Here is a 21,628-nt window from a genome sequence, read left to right on the forward strand (position 1 = left end):
TTTATGGATTGTGATAAAAGATTTACAAGCCCCCAATAAAATGATATAAAAAGAGAGATCAAATGATACATGGTATTGGGTATATCTCCTGCACAAGACCCCTTTAAAGTGTCGAAAAGCAAGGTTACTTTTTGGACTAAGGTGAGCCTGACCCAAGCCATGGCAATTTACATTTGACTCATATGCATGTGAAAGCTGGACATCGAATAAAGAAGGTTGAAATATGAAATATGGTGCTAGCGAAGAATATGAAATATGGTGCATTTGAAATATGGTGCTAGCGAAGAATATTGATAGACTGCCAAAAGAACAAACAAATCCATCGTGGGAAAAATACAGCCAGAATGCTCCTTCGAGTCCAGGATTGTGAGACTTCTTATTTTGGACATAGTGTCAGGAGAGGCCAGTCCCTGGATAAGGACCTCATGTGTGTGTTGAGCAGAGCGGCAGTGAAAAAGAGGAAGACCTGCCACACAATAGATTGACCCCGTGGCTGCACAGGGGTCCAAACAAAGAACAGTTGGCGGCTTTCTGAGCCACCTACTAAAGTTAATATGACAAGTCTCTTCATATGCCAACAAATGAGAAATTACAGAATCCAGGTAACCACTTCTCACCATCTATTTAATTCTACAAGTGTTTATAGGAGGGCTCCATGTGTTGTGAACCCCTCTAAAAGGTGGGGAAAGTGAACAAACCAGAGGACAAATCCTTGCCTTCTTAAAACTTACATTCTAACATTTTGGGGCAGAGTAAAGAGACAAACACAATTCCATATCCGTACTCTATCCACCCATCCACTGTGGTCAAGTCAATCCCGACCTATAGGACAGAGCAGAGCTGCCCCACAGAGTCTCCAAGGGGAAATATCTTTGGATTGTCACATCTTTCTCCCAAAGAATAGAGGAAATCCCATCAGAGCTCCTTTATTGAAAATGGGATGGGTGTAAATGTGTGTGTTCGACACAGGATGGAGATACAAAAGGAATTAGGAAGGGCTTGGTTAATTTTAAATACAAAGGCCAGGCTGTCTCTGAAAACGTTACTTCAGCAAAAGAAAACAAATGAAGTGAGAGAGAGCAGCACAGAAAACTAGCATGTTTCCATTGCCCGCTGCAGGAGCAAACTGTGCAAAGGCCCTGAGACAGGAATGTTCCAGCCTGTTACGCTGAAGGGTGACAAGAAAATCATGAGCTGAAGCAAGAGTGGGAGAAACCATCAAAGGTGAGGTCAGTTGGAATCAGAGGTCAGTGTTGTTGTTGTTGTCAAGTGCCATGGAGTCGGCTCTGATTCTTGGCGATCCTATACACAACAGAACAAAACACTGCCTAATGGCAGCATATGTACAAATGTTCTTGACACAATGGATGCATGTATGGACTCTGATAAGAGCTGGACGAGCCCTCGATAAAATGTGTAAAACAAACTGCCTAGGCCTGCACCATCCTCACAAGGGGCTGCGCTTGAGCCCACTCTAGCAGCCACTGTGTCAATCAACTCCTTGAGGGCCGCCTTTTTGCCGCTCCTCCGCTTTACCAAACGCGACGTCCTTCTCCAGGCACGGGTCTCTCCTGACAACATGTCCAAAGTAAGGAAGACGAATCCTTGCCTCCGAGGAGCACTAGCTGTACTTCTTCCAGGACAGATCGGTTTGTCCTTTAGCAGTCCTTGCTACTTTCGATATTCTTCTCCGGCACCACAATGCAAACGCATCAATCCTTCTAGGATCTTCCTATTCAGTGTTCAACTCTCACATGCATACGAGGTGATTGCAAATGCCATGGCTTGTATCAGGTGCATCTTAGTCCAAAAAAGTAACTTCCTAGCTTTTCAATACTCTAAAGAGGTATTGTGCAGCGGGATTTACCTCATTTAACAAATATTTTGGTTTCTTGACTGCGCTATTTCCATGAGCATTAAATGTGGATCCAAGCAAGACCAAATCCTTGATAGTTTCCATCTGTTTATCATGATATTGTCTATTGGTCCACTTGTGAGGCTCCTGGTCTTATTGGCATCGAGTCCTAATCCACGCTGAAGGCTGCAGTCCTTGATCTTTAGCAGCAAGCGTGTCAAGTCCTGCTTATTGTCAGCCAGCAAGGTGGTGTCGTCTGCATCTCACAGGTTGTCAATAAGCCTTCCTCCAATCCTGATGCCACATTCTTCTTCATATAATCCAGTTTCTCTGATGATTTGCTCAGCATATAGATTATGTATGGTGAAAGGATACAATCCTTTCCTGATTTAATTTCCCTTGTTCGGTTCCCACATCTGCCTCTTCAGCCACGTACAAGTTGCTCATGAGCATGGTTTAAGTGCTCTGGAATTCCCTATCTTCTCAAAGGTCTCCATAGTTTGTTATGAACTATGCCTTTTACTGTGTAATGATCATCACAGTGGTTATAAACTACCACCAACAAGTTAGCAAATATAATATTTTGTTTAGATCTTCTGGTTCACTTATCCATTTTCAGAGTGGTGTCTCCAAAATACTGGGAACGTCATACACTGGAACACAGGGCTTCAGAGTAGGGTTCGGAACTGGTCCCCCCCTCCCCCCACTGTGAAATCCGAATGGACCCGACTTTGTCCAATGTGGGCACACCAGAACCACAATTGAAGTGGGAAAAGACACCGATTGAAGGCCTGGAACGGACCACTGGAAGAGGGGAGCGAGCTCATTCGGGAGCCTGATTCAGAAGACTGGGTGGCTGCCAGCGCTGTGAGCACAAGTGCCGCATACTCAAAGCAGCAGAGCCGCTGCATCTGCATAGCGCCAGTCAAGAGGTCTGGTTGCTATGCAACGCACAGGTTACCGTGGCTTTCGAGGGGGAGGGACTTTAGGTTTCCAGCACGGTGTCAACCCTTCTTGTTTCCCATGCACCCCCAGTCTGCAAATGCGGTCCGTTCTGATGATGTCCCCCCAAGAAGGGAACTGCTTTGCACGTATCACCGACTCTGCCACTCTTCGTCCCCCAGCCTCAGCCTCGTTCCACAGAGCATCGCTTCTCCACCCCTGCTCCACGGAATCGAAGTCTGTAAATTAAGGACCATCCCCTCTCGGGAAATAAGTACTAACCTTAACGCGAAAGGAATGCCTTTCCCTTGAACAGCATTGTCCTATTCTCTCAGAAAGGGAGAGACGAGCATTTAAAGAAACTGTCTTCTCTGAAGAGCACCTGTTACACTTAGAAAAATGGCTGTTGGTAAGAATGTGCCTCAGAAACCCACCAATAGTTTCGATTTCTTTTCTCTCTCAAGGAAAATTAAAATCTACCTCACCGTCAAGGGCTCAAGTAGAAAGCAACTGTTTTGAGAATGATGATGGCAACAAATGTACAAATGTGACGGACACAATGGAGGGATTGTGATGAGTTGTACGAGTTGTATTGGGGAATAAAATGATTTGGAAAAAAAAATCTACCTCACTGTCAAGTTTTCTCAGATCAGGAAAAACCTAGTGACTTTGGTTTCCAAGGCTGTGGGAGATTTTGAAAACATTCGTCCAATTTTTAGCTCACGGTTAAAAAACAAAACACCTTCAAATGATCCGCCATTTGAGATCAAAAGGGCAGCATCTCCCCGAGGAAAAAGCTCAGGAGGACTAAGAACGGAAGTGGGATACAAGAAGTTGCATGGCGGGGACTGCAGTCAGTGAGATGAAACAAAATGTGTGTGGGTTGTAGGATGGAAAACTGACCTGTAAATCTTTCCCAGCCTTATAATAGTTCAAAGAAAGAAATAAAAGGCAAGTCCCAAGGAACTACAGTGGCATTATCAGAGCGCGTCGGTGCTGTTCCTTCAGGGACTGCGCCCCTGGCGGCGCTTACTCTGGTTCCGGGTGCCCACCTCGGACAGCGCCGGGTCTAAAAGCAAGCCTCTTGCTGAGGAGCAGATTCTGAGTCAGGGAGACCTTTGCGACAGCGTAGCCTGACCTCATTGTGTTTTCTGAGCATGGCAATCCCTTTACGGAAGCAGGTCACCCCCACCTCTTGGCACCACCACAGCACGGGTACCCACTACCCACCCTTCAGTTGGCAGCTGGGGCACAGCATGGCACGTGTCACCCAGGGGCTGACTTCAGAAACAACCTTCCGATCAGAGCTGCCCGTACGGCTATGAGTCCATGCTTGAGGCCTTCAGAGGGTATGTTGATCTTAAAGAAAAATGCCGCACTTCTCCGAGCAGCTTGTCTTGTAAAGAGGGACGGCGCGTGGGAGCGCTCACCCAGCTCTGGATACACAGTTTATCCTCCAAAAGCTCCGTTCCCTTTCCTTCAGACTAGACTTTCCCTCAGACTAGACTATCTGGGGCGTGCGAGTGAGGGTTAAATGAACTAGGCCCCACGCTGCCGTGATGGAGGCTATCGTGCCTGACACTCTTTGTATCCAGAAGCAACCTTGAATCTCCTTCGAGTTTGAGTCTAATACGTGCTAAACCCCAGAGTCCACCGTGGTCCTTGCTGATGGGCCTCACGGATAGCTCACTGGTCACCAAGTCACCTGACTGGTTTGGTCCCACATTGGTGGCCTCCAAGGCCCGGCTGTGTAGCAATGCTCCCACGGCGCTGGTCACAGTCGGCTCCTTTTTGGGACTCCTCTGAGCTTGACCCTACAGGAGGAGAGAAAGCGAGACAGAGAGAGCAATCGGTCATCTCAGGGACTGCCCAAGCGGGACACCTGTTTCCGCTCACCGGACAGCAGCTGGGGGCCACCTCCAGGAGCCTCAGGGGAGGTGACAGACATGTCTATAGACTATACCCCATGCCTGCGGTGGGGGTGACCATCCCATAATGAAGCACGTGGAGGGGTGGTCCTCGCATCCTGTCAAGTTCACTGCAGCCAGAGCGATGGGGTCATTCAATTCCACCAGGGTCGTTATGGGAGAGTTTACTTTCGCGTTGCACTTGAAGATGAGTTTGCCTTTTCGCACGGAGGCAGCAAAGAGAACCAGAGATGGGTGGGCAGCAGCCAGTGTGAGCAACACGGAATCCCAAGCTGCCCCACACCCCGGGCAGATGCACAGCGCCGTGCAAACCAAACAAGCCCTTCCCGAGGGCTCCTCCTTACCTCCTGACGCCTGACTCCATTGCCATGGAAACGACCATCGCAAGCTAACCTGTTCAGAGTGCCAATTCTCCCTTGGGCAAGGGTGGCCGTGAGAGGACCAGCAGGCAGCTTGCTCCTCCACCCCCGCCCTACCCCCAACCCCCCCACCCCCATGCCACCCCACCCCCATGCCACCCCACCCCCAGCCAAACAAAGGAAGCTATTTTTAGAGGCCCATATTGGACTCTTTTGAGAAGGGTATGACACATTTTTTAAGTTGATGATGTTTAAAATAGAAACACATTTCTGCGGTGCCGAGAACAGCCCTTCAAAGCGAACACGACACCTCCCTTCTTGCTCCACTTGTGAATAGACTGGGCTGCGAGCTGGTGGCCAGGAGCAAGCAGCGCTGCTCCCGTGGACACCGGGGGAGTGAAGAAATTGAGAGCTCCGGCGCACACCCCCCATGTCCCAATCACCCCCAGCTCCGGACCACAAGCCGGGGAAGGGGGCCAAGTCACTGCTTAGACTCGGGGTGTCCAGCTGGCCTTCCTCAGGAACACGAAGCGCACCCCACCCGCGCCCACCCTCCTCGCCTGGGCCAGGGCCAAGGCCAAGTGGACCCACCAGCTTTCCCACGTCAAGTCCAATGCCAGCCCCATAGGGCACTCCCCTCAACCCACAGGACACAATTCCCAGAGGGAGACGGGAAGCTAACAAAGCCAGTGCTGAGGGGTGGACCCCCAATTCCTGGAAATCCTATAGGGGTGTGTGTCCCAGTCAAACCACTGTCCATAGGAGTTTTCCAGGGAGAGCTGTTTTAATTTTCAAAAGTAGATCAAAAAGTAAAAACAAAAATAAAAATGAACCCAAACTCAAATGAATGCCCACCTCTAGCAATCCTCAAGGGCAGGGTAGACACTGCCCTCTGGGTTTCTGAGACTGAAACTCTTGAGGTAGTAGAAAGCCCCCATCTTTATCCTGTGGAGTAGCTGGTGCTGGTGGTTTTGAACTGTGGACCTTGTGGGTAGCAGCCAAAGACTAAGCACTAAGCCACCCCCACCCCCAACACACACAGAAACACCCCCTTCCCCACTGTGCTCTGCTTGTTTCTACCCTTTAGGACAGAGTAGGATTGCCCTGCTGGGTTTCCGAGGTGGTGAATCTTTAAGAAAGCAGCCAGCCTCATCTTTCTCCTGTGGCATTTCTGGGGATTTTCTCCACCAAGCTTTTATTTTTTCCTCATTTTACCGAGAGCTCCTTCAGATAGGGTGACATTTCATAGTTCAGTCACATCAAGCTGTAGTGCGCACTTGTTACCCCAGCCACTGTCAAAACATTCTCCTTCTTCTGGACCTCCTTGATATCTGCTCCCCTTTAGCCCCTCCCTAGCCCCACCCTTCTTATTATTATATACATATATATTGCTAGATCTTACACGATCTAATAGATCCATTCACCTACAACTCTGCTGTTTGCTTCCCTTGAGTGGGGTCATAGTGTCGTCGTTGCTATCAGCTCCCACTCAGGAAACCGTTACTCCTGTTACTTTTTCGGGGGGGGGGTTTACCTATGTTGGCTTTCATGCATCAAACTATCTTAATTTTACCAATGACCACACGCAAGTCTAACAAGGTTAATGAGGTAGAACTAAAACCATAATAGTAGGGGGAGGAAATGTTAAAGAACTACAGGATAGTTACGTGTTTCATCAGGGCTACACCGGACCCTGGATAGACCATCCCTTCCTTTTGACCCTTCTGAGAGGGACTGTTCATTTATCTTACAGGTGGGTTTTGGGTCTCCACTACATTCATGTTCTTTCACATTGAGTCAGTTGCTTATTTTTGACCTTCTGATACCCGTTCCCGCCGACACCTCATGATCGCACAGGCTGGTGTGCTTCTTCCATGTGGGCTTTGTTGCTTCCCTGCTAGATGGCTGCTTGTTTAACTTCAAGCCTTTAAGACCCCAGATGCTGTATCTTTTAACAGCCAGGCACCATCAGCTTTCTTCATCACATTTGCTTATGCACCCACATTGTCGTCAGCGATCGTGCCGGAGGAGTATCCACACAGTTAGAGCAGATGGTTCTTGTACTGGTGTTAGATTTAAGTAGGGGCCCAGATTCCATCCACCAAGCTTTTAGGGAGCAGTCCAATGTGTAACCCAGTGCATCGCCAGTTTCTTTTCAAAGGAACATCTGAATGGATTCAAACTTCCAACCTTCGCGCTAGCAGCTACTTGTTCCACCACCCAGACTCTCCAGAGAAGGAAGAGGGTAGGGTGATGTGTTATAGGAAGGGCAGAGGAATGGACACGTTTTGGCATTGAGTAAGGCATTTTACAGATAGTATTTATAAACAACCCCCCCCCCCCAACCAATAGCTTGGAGCGGTGTACCCTATCAGCGTCCTCTTCACAGATAAAACTGAAGCTCAGAGCAATGTGCCAAGTTAATTGCTAATCAATTGTAGAACTTCAGTTCAGACCTGACTGATGAGTCCAGGGTCCTGACTCTACAGTTCACTACCCCCCGGAGCCATCAGCCGTGTCAAGGCTGAGTCTTACTAGCTGACGCCATCCCAACTATCCTCCCACACCCAAACCCATCCCATGCCTGCCTCCCCACCCCCACCACCCCTGCATTCTTTCTCACGGATTTATGGCCTTCTGCCTGCCCTGCCTCCGGAGCTCCCATCCTGCTGGCTGGTCTTGACCTCCCTCCTGTGTTTTACTCCGTCCCCGATCAGTCCGTCAGTCCCATCCCTCACGGCAGGAATTATTGCTCTCACACACTCCTAGCAGTCTCTGATTCCAAGCGCTCCTTCTTTCCCGAGGACGGAGCCTTCCAGTGAGTCTCCCAGACGCTCCATCTTCATCACGAACCGCCAAGGCGATCATTCTAAGAAAGCCCAGTCCATGCCCCTCCAGTCTACAAATGGACAGAAAAGCCCAGGGCCAGTGTGCAGACAGACAGACAGACAGAGAAAGCAGCAAACAGAGCCGGAGGAAGAGAACAGATGGCAGAGAAAACTCTGGGTTCCATTTCCTGCTTCTAGGCCCAGCGACCTAGCTGCCCTCTGATCTTAGGGTAACCTCCCCAGACAAGTTTCCCTCCTTTTCGTCCGAGTTCAGTAGAAGCCCTTCCAGAAAGTGTGCTGCCACTTTCCCATGCCACGCCCTATCATGATGGACCGGTGGGCAGTGCCTTCCCCCAACCCTAACCCCTACTCCAGTTCCAAGCTGGTAAGCAAGCCCCTTTGGATTTTTAAGGGGAAAAGGGAGCTGAAGGTGAAAGCATGAGCCCCCCTGCCCCCGAAGCCCTCCTGTCTACACCCCCCACCACATTGTTTTCATTGGCATTGTTCGCCTCCTTGTCTAGAACGCAAATCCTTGACTATGCGGCCCCACAGAGGAGGTGTTCCACATAATGGGTGTGAAGAAAGAGCTCAGAGCCTGTCTTGGGGGGGGAGGGCATCCCCCCTGAGATACTGGCTCACACAGAAAGCCCGGTGTGTTGCATAATCTTATTCAGGCCAGTGGCATCTCTGCTCCACGTCTGAGCCATCTCTATGTTCTTCGGCTGGACTGTAAGTTATGTCCCTGGGGTGGGCCTCTGACGTGTATGCAGCTGTTGGCTGCTTCCAGTTCCATCTATGTTTATAGACCCTTGTCTCCGTCTCAAGTTCTCATTTTACCTCTTTGTACCATTTCTAACAGCTGCTTCCGTTCATCCGTGTACCCTCTCAACTTGTTGATGGCATGGCTTTAAATCAAAGGCCGAAGCCCCCTCCTCCATGAAGCCCATCACGTGAGCTCTAGGGCCTCTTCTTTGGGCCATTGTCCCCTACTTGGCCCACCGGCACCTTCAGGATCACTGGTATGTTGTGGGGTTGTTGGGTTTTTTGTTTTTTTTTTGTAGTTAAGGCTCATAACGAACTGTGGATATACAGAGTTGTACCCTAATACTGTAGCTAACACCGTTTATGTCTTTAGGAAGATCTTCTTTTTTCTACGACACCCAAAGGTGCTGTCAATTGGAATGCATCCTCCCAAGCAGCAAAGCTCCATGGGGGTGAGGTGCGGTGATGAGGTTCCCAGACACAATTCTGAGAAGGATGGGTGCTCGAGCTCCTGCACAAATCTCTCTCCTTGCCCCAGACCTGTGAAAGGGCATAAGACCACCGGGTGGGAAGCGAGGTTTACCTGAGCTCTGGATGCCAGCTTAGCTGCTGTCTGGGCTGGATTGAAGACTCGGCGAGAAGACTGATCCTTGCAGAAATTAATGTGTCTCTGGGCTGCGGTTTCATTAAATCTCCTCATACAATATGGGCATTGAATATAATCTGGATGCCAAATAACAACAAAAGGCAATGAATGTTTAAACCAACAAACAACTACAAAAAAATCGGACAATAGGATATATGGCTTCTGCTCTAGCATGAAAGAACGAGGCCCCAAGGTTTGGTCTGAGATACTTTATTTCCCAAGTTCCCAAATGTGCTTGGCTTACTGCCCCTTCTTTCAGAAATTACTGAGACCACTGACAATGAAGGCATTTTGTATTATAGCAAATGACCCGGCATGAAGGGTGGGGCTCGGCTTTTGCAGCCCGCCCCCCTCTTCCCATCGTTTCAGTGGCCAGTGGAAGGTATCACCCGGATTGGGACATGCTGGTCTACTTAGAAGGGGAGTCATTCCGGGACTCCAATAAAGGATATTTAAAACAACAATAACTCATAGCCTCCCTGTAGGACAGAGTAGCACTGCCCCTGTGGGCTTCCCAGACTGTAACTCTTCATGGGAGTAGAAAGCCAAGTCTCTCCCGAGGAACTGGTGTATTTGAACTGCTGACCTTGTGGTTAGCAGCCCAACATGTAACTGCTATGCCACCAGGGTTCAATAAGAGATGTGGCAGGGGGACATTTGTATCTTGCCTGCACTCAATTCATGAGTGTGTCTTTCACATGTTTACATGGCTTATCTCTTAGAAAACAGATATTTGGGAAACTTTCTGTATTTGGGAAACTTTCTTATTAAATGAATAACTTAGTGAGTTCCTGGGAGGTGCAAACATGAGGATTTTAACTGAAAGGTTGGAGGATCCGTTCCACCCAAAGGCCTGGAGCGCTACTTGCAAAAAAGCAATCGGTTACTGCCTCGCCTGTGGATCACAGTACTCTGCTGACAGGGGGTCGCCTTGACTCGAAATCTCCACCCGAGCCACAGGCTGCTTAGCTGCTGTCGATGGACAGAATGTAGTGCTAGAATCTCAGCACGTGACCATGAAACGTTCAGAGGGCACAGAAGATTCAAAAGCCCAGGTTGTGGTGCTGGTGGGGTCAAAGGTCCCAGGGAGAGGGCTTGTTTCCCACTGTGAGCTGAGGGGATGTGGTTGCTGGCCAGAACGCCGCAGCTGCACATTCCCACTGAACTACTCAGTGAGGAAGCGAAGAATCCAGGCAGGAAGGAGGCTTGGGAAAGGAACACAAGGTGGAGGGTAAAAGAAGAGAAATGGAAAAAGCAGAGAGGAGCGACGAGAGGGGAAAACAGTGCCAGGAACAGCTAAGACTCGGTGATCCCCTGTCCCAGGTGGCTCCTATTGGCACCTGGGCCTCTGCAGATCTGTGTAACATCCACTGTTCTGTAGTCATTTTTCATTGGCAATTACCAGACATAATTGAATTGGCCGGTGAGAGACATGAGAAGTGAGAACGATCCAAGGACTTCTTAGAATCCAGGCCCCTCACAGTAAAGCCTGGTTGGAGCTTGTCCCCTGAAGCAATCAGAATTTCCTTTTTCAAAGACAAAAGCCAAAAAGAAAGAAAGAAAAAGCCAGAATCCCAGAGAAGTTGTTTAAGGCCTGACATCACTTAGGAAACTTGAACTAGAAAGTGCCATTATCACTTGGGATGCACGTAGGACAGGGTCAAAAACCACGATGAACTTGGCTCTTGGCTTCGTGCCTGGTTCTTCACTTGACCAGCTGGAAAGTCAAAGGTTAGATCAGGCATGTGGCTACCCTCAACCCTGCTCGGAGGGGTGGGTAATAGACAGTGGTTACGACAGTGACTAGGTTGTTAGCCCTCTGTCGTCCTACTATGTGCTTGGCATTCTATGCCACCATGGAGACAACACAAAAAGCCCCAAGATGACTAGAGGACTAAGACAACCTTCAGAGATGTTTAGGGGACTGAGCAAATAGACAATTAGCCCTCCGTGGGATGCATGGGGAAAAGAAATCTCAGGTCTCCCGAGAGTTCCCAGAAGTGGAATTCGGCACCTTCCATAAAGGAAGCAGGCCAAGAGTCCTGCAGCCGAGTGTCCAGGAAGACTGGTCATACTTATTTTGACTTCCAAATCCCTGGGAAATGGAAAGTGGTTTTGGTGTGCACTAATAATCAGACCATAGGTGGATTGAGCTCCATGATGTCCCTTGACTTCAATGAGTTTCCCTGGTCAACGACACACAAAAACCAGCTCAAACTCACTGCCATCGAAGCAACTCCCGCTCCTAGCCACCCTGTAGCACCGACTAGAATGACCCCTGGGTTTCCGAGGCTGTCAGTCCTGACAGGAGGAAGTCATTTCATCTTTCTCAGGAGCCCCGTGCTGACCCTGAGGTTGGCGGCTCCATTGGTAGCTCACTAAGCCACCGGGACTCCTGCCGAAGTGGAAAAGCAGCAGCTTCATTTCCCCGAGAACCTTTGACTCGCAGCCCTCAGCCTGCAGCCTCAGCAGAAGAACGCCAAACATAACCCTTCTCGAGAGTACTGTCCCCATAAGATGCGGCAACATCGTCGGAATTCAAACGATTGGAAGACTGCAGCAGGAAGACTCAGAATAAATAATAATGCTGGGGTTGGGGAATAGAACATGTCTACACGCTCATCAGGACGTATGTCCTTCACATCAGGCTACATAATCTTCTAGCACTCAGACTTGAGACCAGAGGATCATTATCAAATTGTCACACAATTGAAATGATTGCGTTTGTGTATGTTTCAGTAGGTTTGGGGCATAAGCATTTAATAAGGACCCAGGAAGGAACCGCATTATACAATTATAGTTTAGTGTACAAAGGCAAAGAGTAAGTAGTGCATTTAATGAAACTTTGCAAAAGGAACAGAATTCTAAAAAGAGAGAGACAGGAAGGAAGGAAGGAAGGAAGAAAAAGAGAAGAAACAAGCCAGCAACCCTACTTCCTGCCTTGTGGCTCCAACACAATAATCAGAGACCTGTACAGAGCAGGACGGGGCCATGGCTGCACTTCCTCAACTTAAGAACCATCAGATAGCTGTCAGTCCTGTAGATATAAAGCCTTGTTATAAAAATGAAGACCTTTCTCAGGACATATGTGTTAACTGTATGAAACTCGCTGCCTGAGCACGCTTCTCACATACTGACAGAGCATCTAAAGCAGCACATTATTTCAAGCTGTATTTTCATTCCAAAAAATTCAAATTCACTGCCATCAAGTCAATTCCAACTCACAGTGACCCTATAGGGCAGAATTGAACTGCCTTGGTGGGTTTTTCAAGACTGTAAACCTTTACAGATGTAGACAGCCTCATCTTTCTCCTCAGAACAGCTGGTGGTTTTGAACTGCTGACCTTGTGGTTGGCGACCCAACAAGTAACACACCAACAAACAGGAGGCAATTCTTAAAAATATATATATTTTTCTGGAATGGAAGCTCGGATCGTTTTGCTTTCAGTTGGCTTTAATAGGATGATGATTGTGAGATTTTGTTTTATTTATTAGTTGAGTAGGAAGCAGAGTTTCTCAAACCTGGTGGAAGAATAGGGAGTGACTGTGCATCTTCTACTGAAGAAAATGACCTCCTGCTCCCTATGCCAGAGCCAGGATTGTAATCTTTTTTCAAATGACATTTTTGAGAGATAACTTACATGTCATAACGCATACCTGCTGTGTCTTAAATCTTACTCCTTGAGCCCTTCCATGTGGCAACACCAGCCTTGACTTTCCAGGTCCTTCTGCTTGAGAAATCCTCATCGCCCTTTGATTTTCTAACCCCAGATCTTTGCATGTGGCGCTGCAATATTTTACCTTGTTTTCTTGAGCTGCTCTTTGAAAATTCCTGTTCAGCACTTTTACTTCGTTTCTTCTGTTCACTTAGTGCCTGGACCCTGAAGAGCAAGGCTCCGCGTCTCTTCTGATGTCTTTCTTTGGTCTTTCCTGTCTTTGGCCTCTTACTTGTTTCCCTTTGTTCAGGTGTCATGTCTTTAGTGTTTCCCACGACGTTTCTGGCCTTTGGCCACTAAGATCCTGGATACGGTCTCTGAACTCAGGGAGTATGTGGGCTCTGGTGAGCCTGCTGTGATTTTCTTCAGATTCAGTTTACACGGCTGTGTCCCATAGTCAGTCCCCTTAATTTGTCTTGACCACTGATGCTACACTTCTCCACGATCTCTTCATGAATGTACAGAAGTTGCTGACTTATGGCGCAATCTTCTTCTAATGACTCCATTACAAGTCAGTCTCTAATAAAAGTAGAATATCTTTCTCCTTTCCTCTGCATTGTTACTGACTTTATTATTAGCATCTTTATCAGTGCAATCTGTATTTGCCTTTGGGGATTGGAAACATTACGCAGGAACTTACAGACATGTTTTAATACATGCATACATAAAACATTCACAAAGATACAGTTATAAACTCCACTTGTGGAAGGTTCTTAATCCTGTGGATTATCCCTGGAAATAGAGATGGTGTTTTCAATCAGAAAATCAGCGTGAGTGACCAGGATGATTATTTTCTTTGTTTCTTCACAGTTTCCTGTGTAACAACTCACTGTTTCCTGAGTCTGCTCATCAGCAAGAATCATCATCAGCATTTAGGTCTGTGTTTTCAAGCAACTTAAGCTCCTGATTTTGTTTAGGAAAAAAAACAGCACCAAATCCCTTCATTGGAAAAAAATATGTTGACATCTGCTGTCCTCCCATTTCCTCATTATTTTTCTTCTTCAGCATTTCTTTCCTCTTCAAAACCAATTAAGGCCTTATCTATAATTCCCCTTCTTTGTGAGATTGTGTGCCTGTCAAATACGGACAAATTCCCTACTGGTGGCTTCCATCACATGATCTGGATCAAAAGCTTGGAATGTGTTCAAATAACTCAGCAAGTTTTTCTGTATTCCCTGCATGAATTTTCCCAGAACTCCCTCCCAGGAAGGTACACTAATGATAAGAAAAGTTTACACACACAGAGACACAAAATGCTTGTGTGATTCATTGCAATTGGAATACATCATAAATTGAGAACTGCCTGTGGTTTATTTTATTCCTATGTAATCTGTCCGGTGAGTTCTTTGTTCATAGTGAACAACCGTGTTGCTAAAAAAGAATTCCCAGTTAATAAGTTGTTAGTCCTTCGGAGTCCAATCAGGCGATCTTGACTGTAGTCGGTATCACCAAGGGCATATTGTATAACTACTTGTCCTTTGAAGGACAAAGACGGGACCTTGTACTCCCATCAAGAGTCACAGTCTCAGAAACACACAGGGCAATCTACCTGGTCCTAGAGGGTCGCTAGGAGTTGGCATTGACTCAATGGCAGTGAGTCTGAGTCCTCCTTCATATCCAACTTTTGCATTCCAATAATCATAATTATCGATTCATCTTGATTGCACATTTATATATGCTGAGCATATATTTGGTTTTCTAATTGTAGGTCTTTGACATTTCATTATAATATTTGGCTTTGTCTTCCCAAGCTGCCCTTTGGAATTTTCTATTCAGCTTTTTGATGTCATCTGTTCTTCCATTTGCCTGAGCAAATGATTAAGAGCAAGTTTCTGAATCTCTTCTGTCATCTACTTCGATCTCTTCTTTCCTTCATTTCTCCTTAATGACCTTTGCTTTCTTCATGAATGATGGTCGTGATGTCCTCCCACAGCTCAGCAGGTCTCCTGTCATTAGTGTTCAATGTGTCAAATCTGTTCCTGGGATGTTCTTGAACATTCACGTGGGAAGGACTCAAAGTTGTACTTTGGCTCTTGTGGACTTGTTTTAATTTTCTTCATTTTTATCCTGAACTTACATCTAAATAGGTTGATTTACACTGAAATGCATAGCTTACATATAAGTGTACGTGTCCCCATAAGATGTAAAGTGCACACATAAAATGTAAAAACTTATGGGAAATCCTAAAGCCGATAAATAGATTGCTTTATCCTGAGCTCAACCTAATCCTACTTGTAGCAAGTTCCTCATCCCAACCCCCTTCACTTGCTGCACAAGCAGCTTTGACACCATTGAAAAAGCATCAGGCCCTTTTCTTGCACTAAAGCAAGGTTAAATAGGAGCCACACATACATACCTCTTATAACTGACCTACCAATTCGTAGAGACGCAGTTAGGAACAGATCTTATTCGCAACTCAGGGACTGCCCATGAACCCAGGCGGCCGTGATAAAGCTTGTCTTTGGCCCAGGGTTGAAGTCTGCTCAATGGAGAAGAGGTAGCCCCTCTGACAAATGGTGGTGACCAAACTGGGCGTCCAGTGGGACTGCCTACAACTGACACTTAGCCCTACAGGCTGATCTCTCCCTACTAACATCTCACATTCATGACAACAGTGAAGAAGTTGCTATCTGAAACCATGCAGGGAAGAAGAGAACGAATTAAAACATTTAAGCCTTGAAAGCCAAAGAAATACTGGCTTAGAATTCTGTACCCAGCAAAATTATCCTTCAAAAGTAAAGGAGCAATCAAGATTTTTCTAAGACAAACAAAAATTGATAATAATTTACCCCCGCCCCTCCTTAGACCGATCTGGTTTCTTACAGAAATGTCAATACAACAGGTCTCAGAATATGGGATGAAACTCCACTCAGTTGAGAATAACCAAAAAAAGTTTCAGTCAACTCACACATGAAAACTGTTAGGGACAAAAGATTGTTGTTGCTGTACTCCCTCAAGTTGACGCACAGCGACCTATAGTACTTCCTGATGATGACTAAAGGAGCGCTGGTGGCGCAGCGGTTAAGCACTCAGCTGCTAATCAGTAGGTGGGCTGTACAAATCCCCCAGACAGGTCTGCACCAGAAATATCTGGAGATCTGTTTTTGTGAAAATCACAACCAAGAGAACCCTAAGGGGTCCCTCATTGAACTCTGTCCCATGAAGTCACTTGCAGTTGGATCAATTCAAAAGCAATCCCAAACAATGAATAATGCATATATTCTCTGGAGAAGTATTTATTAAAGCCTTTTGCCATTTTAAAATTAGGCTGTTTGTTTTCTTTTATTGTTGGAGTTAAAAGACATTATTTATAGATTCTGGATATTAAATCCTTATCAGATGTGTGTGATTTCCAGACATTTCCTCCCCTCCTACAGGCTGTCTTTTCACTTTCTTGACAATGAATACCTTTTGATACACACAGTTTAAAATTTGTATGATGTCTCATTGATCTATGTTTTTCTCTGGTTGCTTATGTATTTGCATTGCTAAACTACCCTAAAGATTCATCCCTCTTTTTGTTCATGATTTTTAGTTTTAGCTCCTATGTTTATTTCACTACTCAATTTTGAGTTGGTTTTATTATATAGTGTAAGGTTCTACCTCATTCCTCCACATGTGGACACTCACCACGGTTTGTTGAGGAGCCTATTACTTTTCCATTGGATGGACGTGGCATACCTGTCTGAAATCAATGGGCGAGAGAGTCAAGGGCTCTTTTTCTTTCTTTCTGGACTCTAAACCCTATTTCCTTCCTTCCACTAGTTTTGAGTTAGTTTGCTCGTCTTTTTCTCATTCCTCAAGGTGTAAAGCTAGATTATTGGTATGAGATCTTCCTTTTTTATTTAATGTAAGTATTTACTGCTAAAACTTTTGTGTGTGTGAGCATGTAAGTATAAAAATAATGCTATGTATAGTTTTGGTATATTTTTATATAAACTTTTCTCTAAGTGTTTTCTAATTTCTCTTGTGATTTCATCTTTGACCCATTGGTTGCTTACTAGTGTATTAATTTCCACATATTTGTGAATTCTTCACTTTTCCTTCTGTTACTGATTTATGGTTTCATTCCATTGTGGTTGGGCAGTACACTTTGTGATTTCAGTCTTAGTAAGTCTATTGAGACTTATTTTGTGACTTAACATATGGTTTATCCTGAAGAATGATTCATGCGCTTTGGAAAAGAATGTGCATTCTATTGTTGTTGGATGGAGTGTTCTATATATGATTAAAAGTCACTTTTCACATAACTGAGAAAATATGGATATGGACCAATATATTAAGTATGATAAAAATACTGTGGTTTGCAGGAAAATGTACTTAGGCTGAAGAGATGCATACTGAAACAATTAGGGGTAAAGAGTTATGATGGCTACAACTTACTTTTAAGTGGTTCTTCCAAAAATAGGGAAAAAGACAGAAAAAAATATATAGAACAATGTCAACAATTCTTGAATTTCAGTGGAAAGCCAACGAGTGAGTGTTCACTGTCCTATTTGTTCCACTTTTCTGTAGACTTGAAAGTTTAAAAACATAGAAGTTTGGGGTGAAAAAGTTTATTGAGTTGGTGATACCTTAAGGTGTCTAAAATAGTAAATTTTATGTTATGAAAATTTTTACTTCACATTAAAAAACGAAGAAAAAAACCGAGAGCTCCTGACCCCATGGAGGTCCTGAAGAACTAACAGCTCAGAAAATGCCCCCCCTCAACACGCCCCGTGAATGACTTCCCTCCCCTTGAGCGTTGCAGTGTAATGTTCTCTGAGATGCAATCTCATTTTAAGACAGAATTCAGAGGAAAAGTAGAATCTTTATGCTGACTTGAAAGAAGTTGCCGAAACCAAACAAAACCCAGGGCCATTGAGCCGATTCCGATCCATAACAGCGTCACATAGGGTTTCCGAGGCTGTAAATCTCTACCAGAGCAGATAGCCTCATTTCTCTCCCACAGAGCTGCAGGTGGGTTTGAACGACCAACCTTGCAGTTATCAATTTGCCACTTACCCAACAGCACTATCGGAGGTCCTTTGAAAGAAGGTAGGGTCAGAGAAATTTTATGACAATTACTTGTACAATGGTCATTGAAGTTTTTAGAGCAGGCAGGCATAATGACTTGGCCAAAAATCAAGCATTGCCTCCAATGGTTAAGAGTGAAGTTTCAAAACCAAGCCAAATGGCCGCACACCTGGGTTGATGGATGGAGGGGGCGGAGGTGGGAGAGGCCGGCCTTCCTTAATGGCTAACGTGCACTGCTTTGCTGATCGAATGGCATTGATGAAGTCTTCATGTTGTTGTCTCCAGTTTGATGTCCTCACAGGTTGAGGCTGTAAACAATATAACCAACAAACAATACCAGCCTAGACGATGCCCCTCTCTATTTTTTAAATTAATTAATTTTTAAATTTTAATAAATCATTTTATTGGGGGCTCTTAAAGCTCTTACAACAATCTATACATCAATTTGCACCTCTCTATTACAGCTGGATCATTTTAACTTGGATTTGAATTTACCGGAAACAGTACTATGAACTTCAGAGAGAAGTGAAATTTTGTTTTCTTAAAAGAAGCATGTCAAGGAGTTTGGAAAATATATAAAAATATAGATTTATAAATATAAAAATTTATAAATCCCTGTGAAGGGAAAATAAAAATCAGAAAAATCCAGAAAATGACAAATGTTCAGGGAAGACTTAAAGGTAAAAAGAAAACTAACTTCCTGTCAAGTAAATTGCTAAATTTAGTGACACCAATGGCAATGTATAAGGAGCCCCAATGGTGCAGTGGGTTAAGTGCTAGGCTGCTAACTGCAAAGTTGGCAGTTCAAACCCCCCAGCCAACTCACAAGAGAAAGACGAGGCTGTGCGCTCCTGTAAAGATTTATGTTTTGGGAAACGATAGGTGCATATGGAAACCATAAGCTTCGCTGTCATTCAGAAGCGACTCAACGTCAGCGAGCTTGGCTTTGGCTTTGTAATGACAATAACTACAAGATTCTTTTTTGCCATTTCCAGACAGGATCTGAAGTACATTCGGAAGTGTGCACGATCACGGAGAAAACAGTCAAGGTGGATCGTACACAGACATTCCACTTCGCCATCATGCAGCAAGGATACCGGAGAGCCCAACGTTGGCTTTAACGTGTGGAACCACGTGGCAGAGACCACAGAAGCAAGCAGCAGTACCTTGGTTTGAGGGCCCCTCCTCACAGTAGGAATGTCCGTGCCCTGCAATCTCTGCTTCAGGGAATTGAAAGGCTTGCGCTTTCTGTTGACGAGTTTCCTACATATCGGTCCATGCCTTTCCTAGAAGAGGCAGGTAGGGATTGGTACTTTAAAACAGCACAAATACAGTATTCAGGCTCTTGGCTACTTATGCAGCCCCCCACTACCCAGGGCCTCGGCTGCATCTGCAGAGCCCCATCGATTCTCTCTCAAGTCCCAGCACAGCCGATCCGCCTGGCTTCCCTCCTACATGCCTCACATCATGAGAGTCTGTGCTTGGGCAAGGGCAATGGAAGGCCTCTCCAGGAAAGAGATTGCTTTCCAATCTCGCTTCTTATATTTAGCTCGATAACGTGGGCAGAGCCCTCGTCGCTCCAACCTGCAGTCCCTCAAGTTACACAGCATTTCGAGTACAAAACCCGAGGCGTCCGGGATCCCTACATAAAGTCTCTGGGCGTGCCATTTGGGGATTATGCTAGTATCCCTGTCTTCCAACCTGGGCATTCTTCCACGGTGGCTGTATAACACACAGCAGTTACCATTTACACAGTTCCTTTGTCTCAACCCAGGGTCTCTACAAACCACCGAGCCGCCTGGCTAATAATAAGCCCTATCATTTTAGACGAAAAGACACAGGGATATCAAATCACTTGATCAAACACTCTCTAGGCTAGAAATAGGCCAAAGAGTAGAAACTCAAGAGTACCTAAGACACACTTGACATTTCGTGAATCCTCTTCAAATGGGGCCCTGGGACTCAGACCCGTTCTCAGGGGTGCAGCCTCAGAGTTGACAAAAATCAAAGGCAGCCCATTGGTGGGTACTGGGTTAAAAGCAGCCTGGGAGGGCCCGCTCTAGCTTTAGGAACTGGGCACCTCAGTTAATTAGGTAAACAAATATTTCATCTTCCAAGTTCCCTAGGGAAATAAAAACCTACAACCTCATTTTTTGAGTCTTTTGTCCCAGAACCGTTCTAAGTCTTCTTGTTCTAAAATGTCCAAATCAACAATCGCATTGTTATCTTAGATGATATCATCTTCCTTGGGACTATCTTTATAACATCAGTGGCCCCTCACACATGTTTGAATCTCTCATGTTGAAATAAATCAAGCTTTTGCTGCCATGACACAGTCATCTACCTGGTCCGGATAGCAGCAAGTAGACCTCAGGAGAGGTCTCCCATCCACGCGCTGTTTTGCTCCAATTGTACCAACACTCTGAAATGGGAGGGTTCTGTCTTTTTGTACGGCAAAGCAGAACACAGGGGGAAGCTAAAAGACTTGTGAGAATTAGTGACAACGTTTCGGCCAGCAGCCACGTTTCCAGGTGCCCCAAATCTGACGCTCATCTCGCTGGACTCATTCATTTATTTCCCCGGTGCTGTGGCCTTGACATTTGAGTTTCTGACGCTTATGGGAAAGGCCAAAGAGCCAACGCTTCTCAAGGGATCATCAGCTGTGCCACGGCCACGTCCATCTGGCATCCTTTTAGTAAGAGGACTGTGTTTAATCGTCGCTCTTCTGAATGAGGCGCCATCCAGCTGCCTCTCTGTCCGCTGGGCCTGCCCACCATAGGTTGCGCGCCCTTCTCCCCTTCCCCGGCTTCCCCTCCACATCTGTCTCTAATCTCTGCTGCTGCTGCCTCCTCACTGCTTTCCAGTTCATTTCACTCCAATGAAACACGTCCACACAATGCCTGCTTACCAGAGCATCTGCTGCGAAGCGTCTTCCACAGACTTCACAGGGAAACAGCTCCCGATTGCCATCTGCAGAAGATCCAAGAGTACATTATGTTAGCACCCCAGGCTTGCCTGCCCGCCCAGAGGTGATGGCTGCAGGAGACCTGGAGAGCCATGGGGTTCTTACGTGGGCTCCGCTCCGCTCCTCTGAGGGGGATGCTTTGTAAACTCACCTGTGTTTTCCTTTACTAATATAAACATCACACTTCACGGAATGAGGGCATGCCATATGCCTCAGGCAACCATAACACAATGATCTGCTTGGACGTGCATAATATCCTTAAACTGAGTGTCTGATTACTCTGCTTTAGACTTAAGTACAAAGTTAATTTTGTAGTATGCGTTTAGTATGTCGACGTCGTCCTTAGCGGCCATAGGGGTGGTTCTGACCCAGAGCGACCCTGATCACAAGAGAACGAAACACTGCCTGGCCTCCCACCATTCTTATAATTGTTCCTGTGTTTCAGTCCCTGGGTCAATCCATCTCGCTGTGGGAACTTTAGTACAGAGTCACCAATGGCCCAGTGATAACATCTGACCAGAATGGAGAGGTTGAGACGATGCCTACTAAATCCACATTCAACAAGCGGACTGTCCCGTGGGTAAAGGGCTATTGAAATGCTTGTTGAATGT

The 21,628-nt window shown here is 46.0% G+C and overlaps 1 protein-coding gene across 1 annotated transcript; it reads right to left on the reverse strand.

Moving 5' to 3' along the window:
• Positions 1 to 3,801: 3,801 nt before the first annotated feature.
• Positions 3,802 to 21,196, reverse strand: ZC2HC1B (zinc finger C2HC-type containing 1B). The gene is made up of 7 exons (XM_075554223.1): positions 21,169 to 21,196; positions 20,961 to 21,022; positions 19,219 to 19,338; positions 18,222 to 18,360; positions 9,258 to 9,397; positions 4,503 to 4,611; positions 3,802 to 3,884 (listed from the first exon to the last, which is right to left on the reverse strand). The coding sequence occupies exons 1-7, from the start codon at positions 21,194 to 21,196 to the stop codon at positions 3,802 to 3,804; spliced, it is 681 nt and encodes a 226-aa protein (XP_075410338.1).
• Between the last annotated feature and the right edge of the window lie 432 nt (positions 21,197 to 21,628).

Source organism: Tenrec ecaudatus, chromosome 7 (genome assembly GCF_050624435.1).
Source record: "Tenrec ecaudatus isolate mTenEca1 chromosome 7, mTenEca1.hap1, whole genome shotgun sequence".
Taxonomy (NCBI): domain Eukaryota; kingdom Metazoa; phylum Chordata; class Mammalia; order Afrosoricida; family Tenrecidae; genus Tenrec; species Tenrec ecaudatus.

Coding starts and splice junctions, on each gene's coding strand:
- ZC2HC1B (XM_075554223.1), bottom strand. CDS start 21,196: ATGTTTATATTAGTAAAGGAAAACACAG. Junction 19,339..20,960: donor GCTTCGCAGCAGATGCTCTG/GTAAGCAGGCAT, acceptor TGCCTCTTCTAG/GAAAGGCATGGACCGATATG. Junction 3,885..4,502: donor TGTGGGACCAAACCAGTCAG/GTGACTTGGTGA, acceptor TCTGCTCCTCAG/CAAGAGGCTTGCTTTTAGAC.